We start from the raw sequence: 21,624 nt of genomic DNA, 5'->3' as shown, positions 1-21,624 counted from the left end.
CTGTACCACCCAGCACCCTGGCAGGTTGTTTCATACTCTCGTGCTTTTGCTTACACTGCTCCTTCTGCCTGGGAGTCCCCTTTCCCAGTTCACCAGCCTGACAGACGCTGACCAAGTTGTCATAATGCCTTTCTGGTTGAAGCCTCACCTGGTAGTCCAAAGAAAAATGAGCACTCTTGGACTTCCCTGATGGTCCAGTCGTTAAGAGTCAGCACTTGCATTGCAAGGAGCATGGGTTCAGTCCCTGGTTGGCAAAGTTCCGTATGCTGCATGGTGTGGCCAAAAAGGAGGGGGGCGGGAGGGAAGAGCACTCTTTCCTCTGTACCTTCCGGGATTGCTATTATTGTGCCTCACTTTGTTGTACTTGGGACTCCCTGGTAGCTCAGCTGGTAAAGAATCTGCCTGCAATGCAGGAAATTCCAGTTTGATTCCTGGGTCAGGAAGACCCGGTGGAGAAGGGATAGGCTACCCATTCCAGTATCCTTGGGCATCCCTTGTGGCTCAGCTGGTAAAGAATCCACCTACAATGTGGGAGACCTGGGTTCAATCCCTGGATTGGGAAGATCTCTTGGAGAAGGGAAAGGCTACCTGCTCCAGTATTCTGGCCTGGAGAATTCCATGAACTGTATAGTCCGTGGGGTCACAAATAGTGGGACATAACTGAGTGACTTTCACTTCCACTTTTTTTGCACTTACCTATCTCGCTCCACTAGACTGTAAGCTCTACAGAGCAGGGACAGAATCTTAATTTTTCTGTATCCTTATATACACAGCTCAATAACTAAGCATAAGGAAACCACTAGTGAATGTCAGCTGAATGAATGGCACAGCTTCTCTACTTGAAAATCCAAGTGCACAGTTTATAAGAACTCTAGTTGACTAACTGGTGAGCCATCCCCAAAACCTTATGCCAATGCTCAAAGCTCAGTACTTAGCTACCAAAGTTGCTGCCCAGTTCTAAGGTCCTGGTGAAAGGGAGACAAATGAGCATGCTTTAAGTAAAACCACATGTGGAAAACGTAGTTGCCACACTGCCTTACCAAAAGGCTACTTTCATCGGAATTCTGACCAGGTTTACCAGGCAGGGCCAGAACACAGACATGATGAATTATGAGATTCACACTCTAACTGCCAAAAAGTCTTTTGCAACTACCTTCAAAACACTGTTCAGAAAAAGTGCTAGAGTCTCTCTGCACTCATTATTAAGACCATAAATTATGAAACTTAAATTATGTACATAAGCATTCTTTCACAATTACACTCACATGATTTTACTAATGTAGCCATCAGAACCACAGGGTTCTGCTTGCCTAAGGCCCTGGATCAGTACTTTCATAAAACTAACACTCCTTCGCCACCACTCCCCAAGACTCCCTAGACATTCATCATTCTCTTCCTTTGGTTGGTGGAAAAAAATAATTAAGAAACTAAGTTCAAATATTTTTCAGCATATGACATATGATGATCTTTCCCTACTAAAGCATATTCTGTGATTGGCAGTCTTTCTTTGGTATCAGATTTGTAACCCTTATGGCAAGTGTTTTAGTGTACATGACTCAAAGGCGTGTGAGGAGAAGAGCAGAGGTGCTCAGGGAGAATCAATTTCCACACATTCAAAAGACACCTAGAATCCTAACAGAACAATGTGATGGTCAGTTTCTGAAAGTACCATTTAAATATGTGATATGGTTAAAACAACTGCATGGACTATACCTAAAGACGAGGAAAGAAATTAATTGTAGCACACCATCACCAAACCCTTCTCCTGCCCCGTCAATACAAGACATGAGGGTGGCAGATTTTCTTGCTGGCGGCAATCAACAACTATCTCGTGGCACACTTGAAAACCATGAGTGAATTTTTCACACATTTGTGAGTGTGTGCATGTATACATACTCTTATAATAGTTAACAATAGCCAAGACTTCATGACCAGCTACTGAGTGCCAAGACTTTCATTTACACATTTCTCATTTGCACAGACTCAAGTATATGTGTTTAGGGATTAAACAGCCACTGGGATGGTATTTCTTTCTTTCTTTTTAAAGGTCCAAAACATGCATTTGCAGTTAGTTAATAAACTTATTCTTTACTGTCTGAGCCACCAGGTCAAGAAATGTCTAACTAGTCAAAAAACTAAAGAATATAAGGCCCCAAAGTGCAAACAAAACTTACTGCCAGTTTTGAATAATGTTTCGGCAGCCAAATGTTCTTCCTCTCCCAGCAACTGCCCTCAAAACCTGTTTTTTCCCCTTAAATGTTAAATATTTGATACAAGCTTAAAGGTTGCTTTCCATTCACGTGCGTGTATGCGTGCCAACTCACTTCAGTTGTGTCAAACTCTTTGAGATCCTATGGACTATAGCCTGCAAGGCTCCTCTGTTCATGGGATTCTCCAGGCAAGAGTATTAGAGTGGGTTGCCATGCCTCCTCCAAGGGCTCTTTCCATTCCAGGGATTGAACCTGCGTCTTTTATGTCTCCTGCATTGGCAGGCAGATTCTTTACCACTAACACCCCCTGGGAAGCCCTATTACAAAATATAGGTTGTATTCCCACTGCTCTGTATTAATACATCCTGAGCCTACCTTATACCCAATAGTTTGTACCCCCACACACACTGGAGATGGGAATACCAGACCACCTGACCTGCCTCTTGAGAAACCTGTATGCAGGTCAGGAAGCAACAGTTAGAACTGGACATGGAACAACAGACTGGTTCCAAACAGGAAAAGGAGTACGTCAAGGCTGGATATTGCCACCCTGCTTACTTAACTTATATGCAGAGTACATTATCAGAAACGCTGGGCTGGAGGAAGCACAAGCTGGAATCAAGATTGTTGGCAGAAATATCAATAACCTCAGATATGCAGATGATACCACCCTTATGGCAGAAAGTGAAGAAGAACTAAAGAGCCTCTTGATGAAAGTGAAAGGAGAGAGTGAAAAAGTTGGCTTAAAGCTCAACATTCAGAAAACTAAGATCATGGCATCCAGTCCCATCACTTCATGGCGAATAGATGGGGAAACAGTGGAAATAGTGGCTGACTTTATTTTTCTGGGCTCCAGAATCACCTCAGATGGTGACTGCAGCCATTAAATTAAAAGACACTTACTCTTTGGAAGGAAAGTTATGACCAACCTAGACAGCATATTAAAAAGCAGAGACACTACTTTATCAACAAAGGTCCATCTAGTCAAGGCTATGGTTTTTCCAGTAGTCATGTACGGATGTAAGAGTTGGACTACAAAGAAAGCTGAGCACCGTAAGAATTGATGCTTTTGAACTGTGGTGTTGGAGAAGACTCTTGAGAGTCCCTGGGACTGCAAGGAGATCCAACCAGTCCATCCTAAAGGAGATCAGTCCTGGGTGTTCACTGGAAGGACTGATGCTGAAGCTGAAACTCCAATACTCTGGCCACCTGATGTGAAGAACTGACTCATTTTGAAGACCCTGATGTTGGGAAAGATCAAGGGCAGGAGGAGAAGGAGACAACAGAGGATGAGATGGTTGGATGGCATCACCGACTCAATGGACATGGGTTTGAGTGGATTCCAGGAGTTGGTGATGGACAGGGAGGCCTGGCATGCTGTGGTCCAAGGGGTCACAAAGAGTTGGACACAACTGAGCAACTGAACTGAACTGAACACACTGGTAACCACTAATTTGTTATCCGTAACTGTGAGTCTGCTTCTTCTTGTGCTTTTTAGATAAGTGATATCATATAGTATTTCTTTGTCTGACTTATCTCACTTAGCATAATACCCTCCAAGTCCAATCATGTTGCTGCAATTGGCAAAATTTCGTTCCCTTTTATGGCTGAGTAGTATTCCACTGTGTTTATCAAAAACTCTAAGTGAGGGATTTTCCTGGTAGTCCAGTGGTTAAGAGTCCACACTTCCACTGCAGGGGGCAAGTGCTCAATTCCTGGTCAAAGAACTAAGATCCCACATGTTGTGTGGCCAAAAAATATATAAATAAATAAAAATTAAAACTCTGATAATGTTAATATCTGTTAAATAACATTAAAATTATTTCCCCCTCTTTGTAGCTGAAAAGGGGGAGCTGCAGTTCAGGTAAGGAATTATGTCTGATTCACCTGTGTTCCCAGGGCTCAATGAATTTTGGCTACATAAATTACAATTTTAAATACAGAGATAAAAAAATGAATCACTGATATAACCTCTCAACTACAAGGCAGAGAGACTGAAGACTCCAAAGTTAAACACGGCAATGGTAAGCATGTTAATACTATTCCCAACTGTATTACCTCACCAAGTATGGCCATGGCAATCATCTTGGCAACTATTAACTTACATGATTATCCTTCCTTTCTTAATAATGACTTAATCTGTTTGCTCACTCAGAAGCCATCCCTTCTTTCCAACAAAACAATTGTTTAAAAAAAAAAAAAAAAAAAACCACCTCTCTTAGGGGAAAAAGCTCCAAATTCTGCAGGGGGCCCTTACCAATCATTTTTATTGCTCAGTAATTGGATATGAGCACAGCAGCTGGATGTAGGAGAAAACTCAGTAGCTTGTCTCACTGGTTGTACAGAATTTTCCAATTTCTAAAGGTTCCTCCCCTGATTGCTCCCTACTGAATGGAGGCACTCCCTGAGGACTTTTCTGATGAATATAAACAGCACCAGCCACAGCCTCATCCAAGAATCCTCTCCTTCCTAATCTCCCTAAATTCGCTACTATTTAAAATTCATTTCAATGTCAAGGCATGTTAAGCATGTGCTGGGCACTGTGACAGCGGTTCTCTTATTCAATTCCTATAACAACCCTGTGGAGATTGGTATTACCATCCACTGTTGTACATATGAGGAAATTGAGGCTCACAGAGGTCAAGTGACTTGGGCAAGTGACAGAGCAGGCTGCTGAGGTTCTTAACCCAATACTGGCAAGTCTGTAGCAAACCAATGGACGCAGTCAAGTTTTTATGAGCCATCTGGGCAGCACAGGACAAGCCCTTACCATTCAGGCCAAGGGATCTGCTCAGAGGCCATGGAAGCAACAGCAGGTTTTTTGTTCTTTCGTTTTTTGTTTTTGTTTTGGTTTGGTTTCAACGGCTAAAAATGCTATACAAATTCTGATTGGCCCCAACGACAATTCACCAAGGCCCACCAGTCAGTTGACTCCTGACCTTCCATGCTTCTCATCCTAATTAATGCAAGGTCCTTGGATCACAGTGTGAGCATCAAGACCCTGTTAGAGTTAGCAATGACCTTTACATCTATCAGGCTTTTCAAAATATGTAAAACAGCTGTGCATTGAGAACGCCCCCCCAAACTCTCAACCTTGAAATATGAGTAGATGCATTTTTCCTAACTATGGTGTTTTTAACCAAGTCTTTAAGACATGACTTTTAACGTAACTAAAAAATATCTGAGAAACAGCTTGTTTTTCAAATGCCTAAGCAAACCACTGAGGCATGCAAAAAGAAGATTCTTATAAATGGACTAATTTTCTTGGCTTAGAAAGAGACTCAGTAGCAGAGGACACAAAAAGAATGATCTGAAAAAATCTAGGGGGAAGGGAGAATGTTTGGCTTTCATACTTGTGCCTCTGATATCCTTTTGTTCTCCCACCTCATTGTATTAAGGATGCTAAATCAAACATGATTGCAGTGATGTTTGTGTGTGAAAATGACAAAAGCGATGGCCTAAAATCCCAACCTCATCTTGAACCCTGAAGACTTTTATGGCTTTTCCTTCACTAGGCCCTCCCCCTAAAGCACATTAAAGACCACATTGTTCAAAGGGTCATGGTAGGTTTCATACCCTATTTTAATACAATGTAAATGTAACTGAACTTCCAGATTTTGTTAGTAATATTTGTATCTCTCTGGAAAATACCCATTAAAAGAATTGATCCCTTCTGCAATTCAGAATTACAATGCATCAGAAAGGCAAAAACAATGTTATCAAGATTTGTGATGGTTAAATTTTCTTTCAGATATCATTTCCCCCAGAAAAGGTGTACAGGTTAGAGATGTGTTAAAAACACCCGAATGATCTTTTGAAGTATTGATATATTCTCTCAAGCCTCAAAACTGTCCAGGAGAATTTGTCAGGTCTCAATTAAAGAAGCATAAAATAAACTTGGGGCTCTTTTCAAATACAGGTCCTCCCCCTCCCCTTACTGCATTTGTATATTTGCAAGTCACATTATGGACCCCCAGTTAGCTTATGTATTTATTCCTGGGAGATTTTTAACTGGAAGAAGGACATTAGAAGTTCTTTATGATTCCATTTTCCACAGTTGTTACCATCAGTTGTCAACAATAATTTGGGAGTTTAGCAGAAGAGAAGCAGCAAGGACTCCATTACTCTTTCCAACTGCCATAAAGAATTTGCATCATAAAAATACCTACTGAATTACTGTCTTGGTCCTCTGAAAAAGGATACAGTAAAACAGGAATGTTACAGTTGGGCCTGAAAAATGGGAATTCGAAAAATGAAAATGTGGGCTGAAGTAAAAGAACAAACTTGGTAGTGCTTTTAAAATCATAACTTCATTGGCAGAATTTGCTCACTTTCCCAAGTATTTCGGGTATTTCTGTTTAACATCCATATAATGTGCATTAGGATGTAGCATATCACAACTTCAGTGTATTTTAAAATAAGACCTGTGATTTTAGTAGATTTCTTGGCTACAAATCTGGTTTAAATGATCTCAAAGTAACACTTAAGAGCATCTGTTTAGCTCAGTTGAAGTTTCAAGAGCCAATACCAGCTGTTGGGGAGGGGGGCAGGATTCCACACATGTGTTACTCAAATCCTAGCTGAATTTTTTTAAATTCTTTTAATGATGTCTCCAATATAGAGAAGGTAAAACAAACGTTAGGAAAAAAAAGAAAAAAAATAAGGGGGGAAAAAAAAGACTACTTACTCAAAGCTTTGACGCACGTGACTAAGACCAAAATGATCACCCTCTCCAATTCAATACAGTATTAGCATACGGACAAAAGGCATTTAAAAATCAATTTGGAGTTATTTCTAGTGGGGGTTGCCTGATCCCAGCAAGTAGAGGAATGAGAATATTCCCAACATTAAAAGGGCACTCAAGGACTTTTCCTCTTTTAAACAGCAATCTTATTTTCACAAGGAATTCATTCAGTGGCATTGTTTTGGTTTTAGGTGTCTGTCTTGCCAGGCAGGGGCCGTGCAAAAGGGCTACATCTATCTTGAAGTGTGCACAATGGCCTCTCTGCGGCTTGCTCTCTGTTATTGATCCTTACAGATGCTCCAAGGCCCTTCCCCCACCCACCTTTCTCCAAATCCCAACCCCCCATTCTGAAAGATAGTTTAAGAAATAAGACTTCCTGCCTAGCGACTGGCAGGGCTGAAAGACCAGATTGTATGACTCCACAGATCAGGCCTGCCACAGTGAAAGCTTGAATAGAGTTAACCCTCTGTGAACTAAAACAAAACATTTGTATGCCCAGCTGTGACAAAGGTTAATTTAAATGGACAAGGGCCCAATATCTAAAACCAGGCAATTCTTTTTTTACAGTAGCATTTTCACTGATTTCTTTTTGCTTTTTAAGCTTTCAAAGACCTCCTTCAATAGGGTTAATTCATTATGCTTTATTAGAATTTCGTATGAGTGATTCAGGTGACATTTTAAAAATTCACTTGTTTTATAAAAGTTCTTGTTTTAGTACCATAGTTATTTTCTGCCAATGAACAGCTAAGAAAAATTGAAGTTTCAATATTTAATTAAGAACTGAGGGAGAACTTTCTGTTCAAACATTTTTTCTCTTTCAGAATGGGTGGACTACATACCGCTAACATATTCAAACTGGTAGAAAAATATCCAAATCCTCCAGACCTATTCTCTCCAAACTCATATAACTATTGCTCTGGTATCTCTGCTTACCCCTAAGCTACTTGAAGGATTGAAAGCAAACCTTACTTCGTAAACTACTCCCTTCTGGAAAAGCTAGTATATCCAGATTAGTTTAACAAAGAATTTCTGTGCCTACTGGGGGAAAGAGGAAGTTGTTCAAGATAAAAAATATCAGATCGCGCATGTAATTGATAATTTCTGTAAACTTTATTGTTTCCGCCAACGTATAATAAAAACCAATGAAGCAATCCTGGTAAAGTGTTGGGGGAGAACTTATAAGGGAGCATTACAATAAAGTATTACTATAAATAAGAATTTTACTGTGAGATAAGTTCCCATTTCTCCAGCGTATGCATCCTCAGAGTAAGAATTAAACTGCAAAGCTGCCTATGGCAGAGGTTAGGCATGCTGCAAGGGGGTGGGAAGCTTTGCTAAGAAAGCATTTCATAGATGAATGTCATTCCTAGAAATATACCAAGTGCCTCAAAGAATCTGAAACTCTTTTGGCTATAACTCAGTAATGCGTATGAGAAACCAAACTTTTAGTAAAGTCTTAGGCTCTGTATAAACACAGCGAACAAATACAGCAAATCTTTAATACTAAGATTCATTTTCTAGCTGTTTCTTTAGCTGCCTATGTCTCTTCTGGCCCAAATAATAAAGTTGTGGCACAATGGGGTTTCTCACACAAGAGCCTATTCCAAACATACAAATTCAACACTACTTACTATTAATGAGAGACAGCCAGAGGGATTGAGAGAGAGAGAGAGAGAGAAAATATATCCATTTTAAAATCAGTCCACTTAAAAAGAAATTAGCAATGACTTAGTCTTACACCGTAAAGTATCTAAGTTCCCCTAAAGGAAATGAGGTTGCCTTATCAAGGCCTCAAGACCCCAATACTATCTATAATTAACAGTACTAAATAAGGCTTTGGCAGATGGTGAACTGGATTAGGGAATTTAAAATATAAACAAAGTCTGTCAAGAAGTAAACAGAACAATTTTTTTAAATGTAAACTTTACCTAAGAACTGTGATGTAAAATGAAGTTTAAGATTTTTTTCAAGTCACTACAAAATTTCAATCCATTTTTTCTTTCCTTTCTTCTGCTCATTAAAAAAAAAAAACCATCAATCACAATAACCAATTTACTACAGTTCTCTCTTGCTTTTCTCTTATTTAAAAACATTTACAGTCAGTTGCTATTTACATAAAAACTTGTTGGCTGAATTCTGCCAAGACACACACAAAAAAGAACTGGACTGCCTCTCTCTTCTTTCAAGGCTACTATCTGCTCTAAACCTTTAAAGAAAATTTCTAAACCTTAGATTTGAGCTCAGACCAAAACAGTCCGCTCCCTTACCTTCCCATGTCTCCATTTCATGCTTCTCGGAGTCTGTTAGGAAGTTCTATTGCAGCCATGAAGAAAAGGAGATTACAAGACAAGTCCAGCCTGATGACCACTCTTCCGACACTTGGCCAATTTCTCTCTCTTAGCCCGAACTACAACAGTCATCCTCACAGGTCAGTTTACAAGCCAGTCATGTGATTAGAAAGTTCAGGCGCTAAGGTCACAACGTGTACAGAGTTCGTTTATTACCAAAGGTTATCTAAGTGGAACTGATAGACTTATTTTCTTTAGTTAACAATACTGCCTATCATGTCTCTGAAAACTATTATGGAAACATTTAGTAGGAAATACTCCTCCAGTCTTTTTTAAAGCTGAGATTCTTAACTTAAAAGGCAGTATTCTAGAAGGACTTTATTTTCATTTAAAAGAGTTCCAGTATGTAGGGGTTTTTCTCTCCTTTCTTTCAAGAGCTATATTATATTCTTTTGTAATTTGAATTAAAAGTTTAGAGTTAGAACCTTTGGGAGAAGAAAAAGAAAAACAAAGACTCCGTGTTACGCATGTGTTGGGAGGGGTAGGAGTGGCAGTCCCTGCTTTTTGTCATTATAATAAACAATGACAAGGCAAATTCTTCTGAGAAAATTAAAATGTGAAGCTCTGAGTTATTTGCAGGGTTCACTTTAACTCTGGCCCCTTCATGCTGTGGCTATACACACTAGTTTGAAATAATGTGGAGAGAGGGAACTAGGTCTGCAAAATCCTTTTGGAAAGTAAAGGTTAGAAATTTCATCCCCTATTTCTAGTCAAGAGTGTAAATCTTTAAAGTAAGCTTCTTGCTTCATTCCTGTAAAACTCCTAAGACATTAAGCAATCATTATGCTATGCCTCCTTGATTTGTGAATCATACCAGTAACACATGGCAGAGCGCATCATACCAGGTGTGTGGATACTTGCTCAAACACTGCCACAGATCTGCAGAGGCTGGCAAATCAGAGCCATATGCTAATGACACATGATGTCAAACATTCAGCTATCCATTCAGATATCAGAACACAACATCAGGGCAAGTTCCACTGAGAAGGTGGGATGATCAAAGAGAGACCAGTTGCCAGGGATAAATGCTTTTTAACTTTGCAGTGTTTCATCCTATAATCTCCCTCAATGTCTAGGCTAGCCTTGGAAATAACTTAAAGGCTAGGCACAGTTTACAGCAGTATTCCATAAAAAAGGAGACTTTTTTGAGGGTGGGAGTGGAATATGTCACTGGCAGCCATATAATTGAATGGCAAATATTGCTACCACTATCACTAGAGGGATTTCCCAACCAAGAGAGAGAACACTAAGTCACCTTACAATGTAGGGCCTAAAGGGAAAGTAACCAATGATTTAGAGGAGAAAACGTTATAATTTGCCTGCCTAATAATAAATTTTCTGCCACTGCCATCACGCACCTCACTCCAACAGAAACACATCAACCAGCTTTCCCATTCCTATTCTCAATCAGACAAGAGATTAATAAAGTGTAGTAAACCTCTGCTTTACTGCAACAACCTTTGGAGGAAAATATAAAATGGAGAGCTACTGGTTAATCTACTAATATCAGGACTGAGCAGCATTCTTGATTTTAAAGGGTGTGAAAGTTAGTCACTCAGTCGTGTCTGACTCTTAGCCACCCCATGGATTGTAGCCCACCAGGTTCCTCTGTCCATGAAATGCTCCAGGCAAGAATATTGGAATGGGTTGCCATTTCCTTCCTCAGGGGATCTTCCTGACCCAGGGACTGAACGCGGTAGTGGGTCTCACTAATAATCCTTGATGTACCCAAAAGCCTGAGAACAAATCTTTAACATCGTTTAAGGCAGGTAAGTTTTATCTTTAGATAGAGTCGTATTTCTTCAATATCTTCAGTCCCACAAGTTTTTCGAGAGCCCTTTTTAAGTTCTACTGGGAGGAAAAGGCAGAGAACATGAACATGCACCTTAGTCACCATGCGAATACAAAAGACAAACCTTAAATCTAAACTCAAGCTCCCAAGATTGTTAAAACAACTACAGTCAAGAAAAATCATTTAAATAGATTAAAAGGATTCATGGAATTTATCAGTGGGAAGGAGAGGAAAGAGTAAGAAATCAGCAACATTTTCTACTTGCTAATACTAGCTCTGTAATGTAGAAAAAAATTTTACATCCAACCAACACCTGCAATATTTGCATACTGCATATCTAACAGAATTCAAAAGCTGAGTTCAAATTATGAACAGCAGAACCTCGGTTAACCTTGCAAGAAACTGGTTCACTTTCATTTTAAAGATGGGGAAACTGAGGCCCAAGAAAAGGAAAAAAGCAAGTCATCAGACCACTTGAGAAGAAATCCAAATATTCTAGGTCCCTCATTTCCTCCATAATGCCACATATCTTAGAAAGAAAACAACAAAACCTCTTTTTAGATGCCACTATTCAACATTATTTTCATGTTTGTTTATTCAAATGGAAACTTTCAAAGAAGACGGCAGATTTCTAAGCTGAAGGGGTAATCAAGATGTATTATGTTCAGTCCTTCAAAGTAAAACAAAAGATAGCAATCCCAGTGGCTACACAATCACTGGAATCATCTGAGCCTTATTTGCCTTCAAGAAGTTTCAATGATAGTCTGATGCAAAGTGAAAGCCATGTGACTACTGATAGAGAGGGACTAGTTAGAATATTTCTATCCATTTCAGAAAAACAGAATTATGCAGAAAACATATTAAATTTCTTTTTAAACTTGAAAAACCACAAAAAAACCAAAAGCCCAAGGTCTCCAGTTTTCATCTGCAGATGCTTGATTGCAGACATTTCTTATGACAAGGACAGGAGTTTAACTCAACTAAACATGAATAATGAAACACAGCCAAATGAAGACCATACTAACTGAGACTAATAAGCAAAGCTCTCAAGTTCAGGAAAACAACAGGAGCAACCAAGAATACACTTAAATATGATTTCTACTTTTGCCATCTATTCCTGGAGTTGGAAAGAGGAGTCCATAGTTCAGGGGAAAAAAAAAAACAAAAACAAAAAATAATCCAGAGCCACAAACTAAAAATATTTTAGAAACTAAGGACTAAGGGTTTTCATCCAATCCTACAAACATTCACTCAGTGTCTCCTATGAACTAGGCACTATGCTGACTGAACTGACAGAAATGAATATTATGATATTCTTACCTTAGATCTACGTGTCAGGGAAATGGATGAAAGAAAATTGATTAGATTGGAGTGGCATGCCACACAGAGGAGTGGCATGCCACACAGAGGGAGCTGAACCTTGGTGTTCAACATGTAGACAGGCAGGAAAGGCATTTCAGGACTTGAAGGAAAAAGAATCACAAAAGACTTTTTAATGCTTATGATACAAAATCAGGAACTAAACCTATATGAAGAAGAGTAACATGACTGGCTAGAAAAAAGACTGCAGGGTGTAAGAATAATCTTGGACTTCCCAGGTGGTCCAGTGGTTAATAATCTGCCTGTCAATGCAGAGGACATGGGTTTGATCCCTGGTCCAGAAAGATTCCACATGCCTTGGGACAACTAAACTCATGTGGCCACAACTACTGAGCCTGAGTGCCTAGAGCCTGTGCTCCACAAGAGAAGCCACCACAATGAGAAGCCTGCATACTGCACCTAGAGAAGAGCCCTCCCTCGCTGCCACTAGAAAAAGTCTACGAGAAGCAAAGAAGCCCTGGTAATATTTTTTAAAAAATGAAGGGCAATTTTGAAAAGAGAACAGCCTTATAAGTATAAGCAAATGCAATGTATGTACCTTGTATGTACTTTGACTGTGATTTGAACAAATCGATTGTAAAAAGACATTTCTGAAACAATCAAGTAAATTTAAATATGAGTCGAGTTTTTAATTAGATCAGTTTTCCACCCACAAATTGAAGACCGGGAAAGAAGAGTGAGCCCTCCTTTAAAAAATCTCCATAATTCTCCAGTCAGGATATTGTACATAAATTTTTAAAGTATCACAGATTATAGTATGAATAAATCAGTCCCTTTGAAAAAAAAAGAAAAGAAACAGATATACAACATATAAACATAAACACAGCCAACTATTCTGTCTCTTGAGAAGTCTAAACTAGTTGCGACTTATTCAACCCATATGGAACCTCTGCCTACCATTTTCACAATTAAGCCCAGAGTTTAATGCAAATAAAATACTGCAGCTCTGAATATAGCAACAACTCAAACTGCTGTTAAGCAACATATATAAATGAAGTAAAAAAGATCACAGCGGTAAAAAGCAAGACTTGGGGGCTGGGCAAATGGCCAGACAGCCTTTCTTCTTTGATACCCCTAAAAAGGAAGACCACTTGAAACCCAGTAGTTTCTGCATAGACTCTGGCCTAGGCCCTGACTTCTCATTGTTGTTTCATTTGTCTATCCATGTATTTGCCTGACTGTATGAAAAAAAAAATGGTCAGATGACACAGGAAGAGTTTTCTGCCTACGAGTAACTCACTTCTGTGTAAGTGAGGACTGTGAACAAAGGTATGCAAGATAAAAACTGTAGCATGAGCTGTGACTAGTCAACAGCTCCCAGGCTCCCTATAACATAAAAATCCACAATCCCAATGCCCTTTACAATCTAGCCCCTGCTGATCTCTCCAGCTTCATTTACCACTACTCCCTACAAATAACCATCACTCCTGCCATACTAACCCACTTGTAGTGCAAATATGCTAAGCTATAACATTTGCCTGGAATAACTCCCCTTGCTACTTTCTTATAGCTTCCACTAGCAACTACTCATCTTTCTGGACTCAATTTAAGTATCAGCTCCACTGTGAGGTATTCTAACACTCCATCCTCCCAGCCCTCAAATCAGACCAAGTCAAACCACACTCTGTTGCCATGCTGCCTGGATCCCTGGGGCTTCCCTGGTGGCTCAGAGGATAAAGCGTTTCTGCCTGCAATGCCAGAGACCTGGGTTTGATCCCCGGGTAGGGAAGATCCCCTGGAGAAGGAAATGGCAACCCACTCCAGTACTCTTGCCTGGAAAATTTCATGGATGGAGGAGTCTGGTAGGAGTCCATGGGACTGCAAAGAGTCGCACATGACTGGATCCCTAAGTATATCATGATAATACAAACTACCTACTGTTTTTACTTCACAGTTCTATGGGGTTGGCCAAGAAGTTTGTTCAGGTTTTTCTGTAAGGTATTTCAGAAAAACACGAACTTCTTGGCCAACTCAATATCTTCATTATTAGTCTGAATATAACCCCAAAGAGTAAAGCTTTGGTAATTTCAGAGCACAGTCTTGTGTTTAGCATGCGTCATGTAGCAGGCAACTAGAAGGCTTTTGGTATGTATGTTGTGTAGGTGAGCAGGTGGTGTGCAGCTTTTTTAAAAATTAAACTTAAGAGTGCATTCACTGTCTACTTTCATTTTCACGTTTTCTACCTCTTCCATCTTTCTTCAGAGGAGATTTTTTTTTCCCCCTAAACAAGCTCCATTTCAAAGGCCTTTCGTTTTAAATATGTTTTCTCATTTGTAAACTTGACACCTTATCTTCCAATAAAGAAGATCCAGCACTGGTAAGAAAAGATTTCTGGCCAGTATGTCCTATTTACTGAGTTCCTGTATTAGTACGGAAGGATACGTTGCTAATGATCTTCTGATTAACATACATAATATATACACGTATCTCCTAGATTCCAAGCTATATAAAGGCAAGGACTGTGCCCCTTATTCTTGTTCACCATCGTATGCCCAGTGCCTGACACAAGCAGGTGCTCAGTGAGTATTTTGTTGATTACAGGAAGGAAGGAAAGGAGTTGCTTCAGAAAGCAGGAACACGGGAGAGGGAAATAAAATCCTCAGGAATACAAATTTCACAAAAAGATTGCCCTAGGCTATTCCTGCAAAGCCAAAACCAGTTCACCCAGCCTCAATTCCAACTCCAGTAAATCCTACCCATACACAGAGCTCTCCTCTAATTGAGGGACTGGTTGTAATAAATCTGAAAACCAAAAGGACCGGTTGTAAACCGGACAAGCGGCAATCCTACCTACAACCAGTTCTGTCCTTTCTGCTCTACTAGAGATTGAACCTGACTCTCTAAAGATAAGCACACAGAAAAGAGAAGGCAACAGGGCTTAATAATCTTACTTTGGCGTACAGTGTAGTTTCAGCTGGCAGAGGGACTAATTTCTATCAAATAAGATATAACACACATAATCAAATGAGTCAATTTCACATAGCAATTGAGCTCTATCCTGGGTCCAGGACTCATGGATTGCTCTCCTGAGCCTCACATCTTATTATCCAACTGCCTTCTGGGCATCTCCAAGATGCATCGATCATATGCACCTCAGACATGTCCAAATATGTATGCCCTTTGAAACTTGCTCCTCTTTCTCAGTTGTTTCAGTGTGAACAGCCTCAACAACCCAAGCCAAAACCTGGAACTCTGACTCCTTTCTCCTTTTTACCCCACTTACATTCAAAACCTATCATTCCTGTCTTTCCTGTCTCCTCAAAAGCTACTAAATCAGCCACTCTAACCAAACATGAAACAATCTGAATATCCTTTAAAAAGAATAACTGCAATTAACTGAACAATGTCACCACTGAAGGATGCCAGGGAATTAACACAACCTTTTGAAAATTATTAAATATTAAAAAGGGAAAGAATCAAGTATTTACCTTGCTTTTCCTAAATGAAATACAGCATAGGGTAATCAACAGCAATGGAAAAATTTCTCTTTGTAGAAACGTGAACAAGAAATACTGGAATTAGAATGCTACTATGAAATAATGGGTCCTAGATAATGATCATCAACAGCTACTAACGTAACAGAGAGAGAGAACAAGAGGTATGTATCTTCTGATTGAAGAACTCAGTATCTTGCCAGAAAAGTAGAATCTGAAGATGATCAAGCCTCTATATCCAACTACTAAAATAAAAGTACTATAGGCTTCAGAGAAACACACTCATCTACATCAGAAGGATGCCAGTCAGCAAAATCTGGGTTGTGATAAATTCAACAAGACAAATCACCCAACCTTGTAAACTTTAGAGAGGGGAAAAAGAGATTGAGGAGAAATCTATAGATTAAAAAAAAAATCTTCTAGAGATACATACTGCAATGCTTATGGATGAGATGATACTTTGGAATGCTTCAAAGTAACATGGGGAGGTGAGGGAGGTAAAGACATGGATGGGATAAGATTAGTCACTGGATGATGATTATTGTTGAGGCTGGGTACACGGGTACATCAAACTACTTTATGTATTTTCTGTGTATGCGCAGCAATATAAAGTTGCTGTTGTTCAGTCACTAAGTCATGTCCGACTCAGTGATCCTATGAACGGCAGCACGCCAGGCTTCCCTGTCCTTCACCATCTCCAGGAGTTTGCTCAGACTCACGTCCATTGAGTTGGTGATGCCGTCAACCATCTTATCCTCCACTGTCTCCTCCTCCCCAACTCATACATTTATTTTCATCTCTACCATCCTATTCTTGGCCACCACTATTTATCATCTGGCTTATTTTGAGAGCCTCCTTATAGGTCTGGCTTGTTAGCTATCTTTTTCCTACCTTTCCACTTTGTGTGCATGTGGGCGAAGTTGCTTCATTCGTGTCTGACTCTTTGCGACCCTATGGACTGTAGCCTGCCAGACTCCTTTATCCAAGGGATTCTCCAGGCAAAAATACTGGAGTGGGTTGCCATGCCCTCCTCTAGTGGATCTTCCCAACCCAGGGCTTGAACCCACATCTGTCTCCTGCATTGGTAGGTGGTTTCTTTTACCACCAGTGCCACCTGGGAAACCCTCCTTCCACCGGGCATGTGTGTGTTGTCACTTCAGTCATGTCCAACTCTTCGTAACCGTGTGGACTGTAGCCTACCAGGCTCCTCTGTCCAAGGGGATTCCCAGGGGATTCTACTGCTCTCCTGCGCGCTCTCCTCCAGGGGATCTCCCAGGCCTAGGGATTGAATCCACATCTCTGATGTCTCCTGAACAGGCAGGCAGGTTCTTTACCACTAGCGCCATCTCAGAAGGTCCTTTCCACCTCTCCCCTCCCAAATTCATTCTCCACTCTGGCTGCTTTCTAAAATTCAAATCAAACCATATACTCCCATTTAAAATCTGTAAATCTGTAATTTCTTTCAGAATAAATCACCTTCCCAAAGTTAAGAGAGGCTTCCTGATCAAACCTCTTGTCAACCTCTCCATTTTCCCTGCTCATGTTCCCAATGCTCTCAACGAACAGTGCTATTTGCAATTTCCCAAATGTGCCTTTGCATGTACTGTTTTCCTTCTGCCTGGCTAGTTTCCATGAACTATTTAAGTCTCAGCTAATTCATATATATCTTCCAAGAAATCTCCAATTCTTACCTGCCCTAAAGGTTCTAATCCTATGAATTTCTGTAGTTTCATCATGTTGGATGCCTGCCTGCCCATGGATCTGTAATCATCCCAAGAACAGAGACATAATTTGATTCATCTCTACATTCCTGGTACCTACTACAGAATCTAGCACAAAATGAGTACAGTCATCCATCCCTAAGCATCCACAGGGGATTGGTTCTATAACCTTCACGGACACCGGAATCCAAAGATGCTCAAGGCCCTCATATAAAATGGCATAGTGTTTACACATAACCTATGTACATCCTTAACACTTGAAATCATCTCTAGGTTACTTCAGTTCAGTTGCTCACTCATATCCGACTATTTGCGACCCCATGAATTGCAGCATGCCAGGCCTGTCTATCACCAACCCCCAGAGCCCACCCAAACTCATGTCCATCGAGTCAGTGATGCCATCCAGCCATCTCATACTCTGTTGTCCCCTTCTCCTCCTGCCCCCAATCCCTCCCAGCATCAGTCTTTTCCAATGAGTCAACTCTTCGCACGAGGTAGCCAAAGTATTGGAGTTTCAACTTTAGCATCGGTCCTTCCAATGAACACCCAGGACTGATCTCCTTTAGAATGGGTGAATCTCCTTGCAGTCCAAGGGACTCTCAAGCGTCTTCTCCAACACCACAGTTCAGAAGCATCAATTCTTCAGAGCTCAGCTTTCTTCACAGTCCAACTCTCACATCCATACGTGACCACTGGAAAAACCATAGCCTTGACTAGATGGACCTTTGTTGGCAAAGTAATGTCTCTGCTTTTTAATATGCTATCTGATGCTGCTGCTACTAAGTTGCTTCAGTCGTGTCCGGTTCTGTGCGACCCCATAGACGGCAGCCCACCAGGCTCCCCCATCCCTGGGATTCTCCAGGCAAGAATACTGGAGTGGGTTGCCATTTCCTTCTCCAAAGCAGGAAAGTGAAAAGTGAAAGTGAAGTCGCTCAGTCGTGTCCAATTCTTAGTGACTTCATGGACTGCAGCCTACCAGGCTCCTCTGTCCATGGGATTTTCCAGGCAAGAGTACTGGAGTGGGGTGCCATTGCCTTCTCCGAATATGCTATCTAGGTTGGTCATAACTTTTCTTCCAAGAAGTTAGCGTCTTTTCATTTCATGGCTGCAATCACCATCTGCAGTGATTTTGCAGCCCCCCAAAATAAAGTCTAACACTGTTTCCCCATCTATTTCCCATGAAGTGATGGGACCAGATGCCATGATCTTAGTTTTCTAAATGTTGAGCTTTAAGCCAACTTTTGCACTCTCATCACTTTCATCAAGAGGCTTTTTAGTTCCTCTTCAGTTTCTGCCATAAGGGTGGTGTCATCTGCATATCTGAGGTGATTGATATTTCTCCCGGCAGTCTTGATTCCAGCTTGTGTTTCTTCCAGTCCAGTGTTTCTCATGATGTATGTACTCTGCATATAAGTTAAATAAGCAGGGTGACAATATACAGCCTTGACATACTCCTTTTCCTATCTGGAACCAGTCTGTTGTTCCATGTCCAGTTCTAACTGTTGCTTCCTGACCTGCAAACAGGTTTCTCAAGAGGCAGGTCAGGTGGTCTGGTATTCCCATCTCTTTCAGAATTTTCCACAGTTTCTTGTGATCCACACAGTCAAAGGCTTTGGCATAGTCAATAAAGCAGAAATAGATGTTTTTCTGGAACTCTCTTGCTTTTTCGATGATCCAGCGGATGTTGGGAATTTGATCTCTGGTTCCTCTGCCTTTTCTAAAACCAGCTTGAACACCTGGAAGTTCACGGTTCACGTATTGCTGAAGCCTGGCTTGGAGAATTTTGAGTATTACTTAACTAGCGTGTGAGACTTACAATACCAAATACGGACATGATGCAAATGCTATGTAAATAGATGCTGGTATGCAGCAAATTCAAGTTTTGCTTTTTGGAACTTTCTGAAATTTAAAAAAATTTTTAATATTTTTAATCCTTGATTGGGCCAATCCATGGATGTGGAATCTGCAGGGCCAACTGTACTTGATTTGTATTTGATGAATCAAAAATAAAGTTAAAAGGCCTAGACTTCCAAGGAATCCATAACTCTACAGAAACAGATAATTACAATAAAAGGCAGCCTGAAATTGGATTGTTTTACAGGTACATGTGTGCGAAAGTCTTGGTTGTTCAGTTGTGTCCATTTCTTTGCAACCCCATAGACTGTAGCCTTCCAGGCTCCTCTGTCTATGAGATTCTCCAAGCAAGAATACTAGAGTGGGTTGCCATGTGCTTCTCCAGATCTTCCCAATCCAGGAATCAAACTCACATCTCTTTTGTCTCCTGCACTGGCAGGTAAGCTCTTTTCTACTGGGGCACCTGGGAAGCCCTTATAAGTATATATTTGTCTCTAAACTCATCAAGTTATACACATTTTTTCATACATCAATCATACCTCAATAAAGTAATTTTTAAAAAAGATCATTCTCCCTTCTTTTGTCCAGAAGTAGAGACAAAGAATTAAGCATTCTGAGCAGGTCAACAATGAGCAATTCCTGTTCCTGCCAAGCTAGATGTGAGTGAGTCAAAACAAATGAGTCAAAGTTCTGTCCTTGAGAAGCTCAAGCCAGTGGAAGAGGAAGATACATATATCTTAAAAGAGCGGCAAAATATAAGGTATGCTCAGAAGAGATGTACTTGTTTTTAGCTGGGGTGGGAGCGGCTTATCACTGTGTTCTTAGTGCCCAGTAAATATCTGATTATTTGATGAGCTGAACAGAAGATTTGGAAGGGCTTCCTGAAGAGAGTAATAACTGAGTTGTGTAGCTGTATTGTTCAGGTAATAGTATCACGGAGACTTTTGCTTTTTCATAGATTTTCAAATAAATCTAAACAAGGGATTAAAACCAGATGTCAGGTAAAGAGAAAGAACTTCCATTTGGTGAACTGGATCACTTCTCTCTTCTGTCCCCAACTCTCAAGAGTCCATCCTGATTCCAGGGAGTGGACCTTAATTTGGAGCAAAAGTAGTGAATTATGCAGAGCCTTCATTGACTTCAACACAGAAGCAGCTGTAAGAGGACAAACCAGTATAGAAAGCTGAGAAAGGATCACCCCCCAGGCCCACAGAGAGACCAAAGACTTCAGGAAATGCTTTCCTGGGATCCGCCAAGCATCTTCTCTTGGTGCTTGGACCAAACACTAGCATCTTTGCAGGACTCAAGTGGCACTCTAGCCAAAAAGAACAGTATCAGGGCTATGGATAGTGGGTGTCATATCTGAACACTTGCATTAGTGAACTCTTCTGAGTTATTTAACTGGGTTAGCAGACAGATCTGTTTCAAATCACATCAATGTAAGAATTTGCCTGCCAAGAAATATCCTTAGAAATTACCCAATTCCATTTCTTTACCCTATAAAAAAAAGCAAGTTTCTCCATGTATCCCATCAGTGTTAATGCAAAGTAGTTTAGGTGATTTTTTTCACATCTTCCATCACACACTCATATAAATTTGTACATTTTGCCAAATTACTTTTGGCATTATTTATCAAAACTAAGTCTATTCTTTAAAAGGCACGTATCATTTTTTAAACTCTTTGTGACCCCACGGACTTGCTGCCCACCAAGCTCCTCTGACCATGGAATTTTCCAGGTAAGAACACTGGAGTGGGTATCCTGCTGACTCAGGGATCGAATCTGCATCTCTTGTGTCTCCTGCACTGGCAGGCAGACTCTATCGCTGTGCCACCTGGGAAGCCCTATTTCTTTTTTTATAGCAATTTCAATTCTAGAAAAGTATCCTACAGATATACTTGTTCAGGGATGAGAAAACATTCACTGTAGTACTGTACATAATAAATAAATAAGAAAAGAAATTTTATAATCTAATAAAGCCACTAGATATATGTAGCTATTACCAAAAATGAGGTAAGTCTTCATAGTATTGACATGTAAAAAAGTTTGCAACTTACTGTTAATGAAAAGAGATCAGTTTGATCTTTTATGAAAACTTAAATATATTTAAAAATACATAAAAGTTACAAATGGACTTCTGCC

The 21,624-nt window shown here is 40.3% G+C and overlaps 1 protein-coding gene across 5 annotated transcripts in view; it reads right to left on the bottom strand.

Annotated features, from left to right (window-relative positions):
- NR6A1 (nuclear receptor subfamily 6 group A member 1) overlaps positions 1-21,624 on the bottom strand; it is a 216,853-nt gene that overhangs the window by 55,482 nt on the left and 139,747 nt on the right. Inside the window, exon 1 of one of the 5 annotated variants that reach the window (XM_069582503.1) lies at positions 9,222-9,349. The exons of the other annotated variants lie outside the window; for them this stretch is intronic. Coding sequence (XP_069438604.1) covers positions 9,222-9,237 — 16 coding nt within the window. The 5' untranslated portion in view covers positions 9,238-9,349. Of the gene's footprint in view, positions 1-9,221; positions 9,350-21,624 lie in introns of those variants that run through there. 5 annotated transcript variants of the gene reach the window in all.

This window comes from Ovis canadensis, chromosome 3 (genome assembly GCF_042477335.2).
Source record: "Ovis canadensis isolate MfBH-ARS-UI-01 breed Bighorn chromosome 3, ARS-UI_OviCan_v2, whole genome shotgun sequence".
In the NCBI taxonomy this organism is placed as follows: Eukaryota; Metazoa; Chordata; class Mammalia; order Artiodactyla; family Bovidae; genus Ovis; species Ovis canadensis.
This window is presented reverse-complemented; position numbering and strand designations above follow the sequence as displayed.